Source organism: Branchiostoma belcheri, unplaced genomic scaffold, assembly GCF_001625305.1.
Source record: "Branchiostoma belcheri isolate BF01 breed outbred unplaced genomic scaffold, Haploidv18h27 scaffold130, whole genome shotgun sequence".
Lineage (NCBI taxonomy): Eukaryota > Metazoa > Chordata > Leptocardii > Amphioxiformes > Branchiostomatidae > Branchiostoma > Branchiostoma belcheri.
Genome location: NW_017802714.1, coordinates 216742 through 219689, shown reverse-complemented (window position 1 = coordinate 219689; position 2948 = coordinate 216742). Strand labels below are relative to the sequence as shown.

Below are 2948 nucleotides of genomic sequence, written 5' to 3'. Positions count from 1 at the left end.
TGTACATACATCTCTCCCGGCTGTTATTCCTATGCATTAATATCTTCCCTCTGACTCATTAAAAATTATACGTGGACGAATCTGAGCCATCATGCTACTAAGACAAGACAGATGCCATGTAGAGTATTTACAGGTTCATTGTACCGAGGAAATTACCCTAGGTGTTTTCGACAAGTACAAAATTATTGAATGAAAGACCTTCATTGTACGTTTATGCTCTTACAAGCTAAGTACAGGAAAGGAGATCATGAATGAACAGGATTGATAAACAGTAGACCGGTGGGTGTAGCATCGCCTGTGTGTACGTGCGCTAGGGCACGTATACCCATGGGTACCTATTTGTCTGGCCCGGACGCCTTAGGGCTGCTGGTTTGAAAAAAAAGTCTTTCAGATTTATTGATTCATCTTATAGTATTAGCCGGCTACTTGGATAGACTATTGAGGGTCACCTGAGTGTCAAGGCAAGGATGTCGCTCTGTTTTTCTGTCAGTAGAAATATTGGAACCTAACTACGGGCTAATGAAAATACCGAAGGATAAGTGAAGGAACAATTTAAATTATTCCCTAGTAAAGATTCACGCTCCTTTCCCCCTCCTCGTACCCTGGGAGCGTTGTGTTGGGCTTCAAAAAAGTTTGCTGTAGTTCAAACTTTTTCACAATTCCTATTTTCAAGATTAGGCCTTGTAAAGGGTTTTCAACTCCAATGTAATTTTTCTATTCAGTGGACGGATGGACCAATGGGGCTACTAGGAATCCATATTTTTATGTACTTGAATGTGTAGGTCTTTGTACACTAACACACACACACAAACAAACATACACACACACACTCACACAAACAAACACACACACACACACACACAAACAAACACTCACACACACATACACACACACACACACACACACACAAACACACACACACACACACACACACACAAACACACACACACACACACACACACAAACACACAAATAGGGCTGCCCTGTGCGGCTCCTCTACTCTCAAGTGTCCACGTGTTGTCCTGTAGCCTTGCTACATGTCCTGTCCAGACTACATGTTTTGTCTTGAGTCTGACACTAGCCTTCTTACTTCTTATGATGTTGTCCATTTTACCATAAACTCATCCCACCCCCAGTGTGCATCTATTGATCTCAGGCAGGACAATTCCATCGTGTGTCACTTTCTGCACACGTAGATGTAGCTAGCTGTTCATCCCACCGCTTTTATTTCTGTCCCAATAACTAGTAGTACGCTACTTATGATTTGTTTATATGTTTGTTATACATTATCTAACTGAGGCCTACTGAATTTGCCTACTGACCTACCTCCTGCTGAGGCCTACTGAATTGATACCAAGATGATACTATCCGTGAATGAGATATGTGACAGGCATTCGCCATCAATGTTAATTTGTATCTTAAGCGTTATGAGCTTTCGATGTTAAAATTCTAGTATCATGTACGGAGTGAATGATTACATTTAACCATGCCATTCGTAGCATTACACAGAATACTTGTCAAGTTATTTACGGTAACGACACAGTACTTTAGTAAGAAGTATGTGGGGAGGGTTACAACTTCTCAAAGTAGAGGCCACATAATTCAAGCCCACAGTTTGGGAGGTTTTTTCAGAAATGCGCTTGGATTTAGAATGACAGTTCTGGACCATGTAGACCCCAGTGTTGCACTAGACTGCCCCTCCATCTTGTACAGGGCCGTTGTCTGTCTCTCCTTCACTCTCTAGGTGTTCACTTAGCAGGCTCTTAGCGTCCACGTGTTGTGTTGTAGTCTTGCTACATGTCCTGCCAAGCGGTGCTAGGCCGTGTTGACAGCAGTGATGATGTCCGTTACTCCTGTCGGATCCAGGAGTTTCTTTTCCTGTCTCCGAGTGTTATACCCAGCATGATCCTGTCCATCTTCCGCTGTGCAACCCTGAGCATTTCCATTTTAGTGCCGTAAGTCATCACAGGGAGAATGTACTGGGTTTAAACGTTCCTCTCGGGTCTATCACCAGCCTTCTTGCTTAACATGACGTTGTCCACTTTACCAAACGCTTCCCATCTCAGTGTGATGCGTATGTTGATCACTGGTAGGGGGCTTTCATCGTGTGTCACTTTTCTGCACACGTTTGTGCATCATTAAGGAAGCAACACACACACACACGCGCGCGCGCGCACACACACATGCACACTACCACATACAAATATATACACGGACATGTATACATAGACATGCACAGAGAGAGAGAAAGAGAGAGAGAGAGATGCACACAAACACTGGCAAATACATACAAAAATGTTTGTAGATTGTATTGGGAATGGGTTGAGTGGAACAAGTGTGTGGAATTACACATACCTCACAATGCTAAGGTTTATCAGATATACTGGGTTCATGTCATTAATTTTTCTTGAATGATTTTGGAAAAAACAGAACGATTAAAAAGCGATAAATCTTCACATTAAAAACAACATGTCACAGATGCTCCAGTCAGACACCAAGGCAGCCCACGCAGTGATCATTCTTTTTGTTACCTGCGACCTGAACGCCAACGCAATTATCACGCTGCATTCCTTCACATAAGAGTTGTGGTGTCCATCAGAGTCCTTAAAGTAAACACTTTAAAAATCAGGGTGACTGTCTCCAATGAAATTTTCTTGTGGTCTTAGACCCCCTGTTAGATTTTCTCCTAGTGTATACATCCTACTTGCCCTTTTAGACTACTACAGACTCCGACCGCGCAACCGTCGAGTTTAATACCACACGGCCATAACTGAAGAAACAAACAGCATTTGCAACATTTGGGAGAAGAGTTTGTAATTAAGAATTCACTCGCATTGACAATTTTTGTAGACCCAACGCAAGAAACACGCTCATGAACCAAGACATATCAAGGCTGCGACAGTCCACCCTGAAAACTGCTTCGCTGGACCAGGTAACATGATGATGAT

At 42.8% G+C, this 2948-nt stretch overlaps 1 protein-coding gene across 1 annotated transcript in view; it reads left to right on the top strand.

Annotated features, from left to right (window-relative positions):
• The first annotated feature begins 1797 nt into the window (after positions 1-1797).
• LOC109464004 (neurogenic locus notch homolog protein 3-like) overlaps positions 1798-2948 on the top strand; it is a 25746-nt gene continuing 24595 nt past the window's right edge. The window contains exons 1-2 of the mRNA XM_019760924.1: positions 1798-1955; positions 2851-2932. Coding sequence (XP_019616483.1) covers positions 1798-1955; positions 2851-2932 — 240 coding nt within the window. The remainder of the gene's footprint in view (positions 1956-2850; positions 2933-2948) is intronic.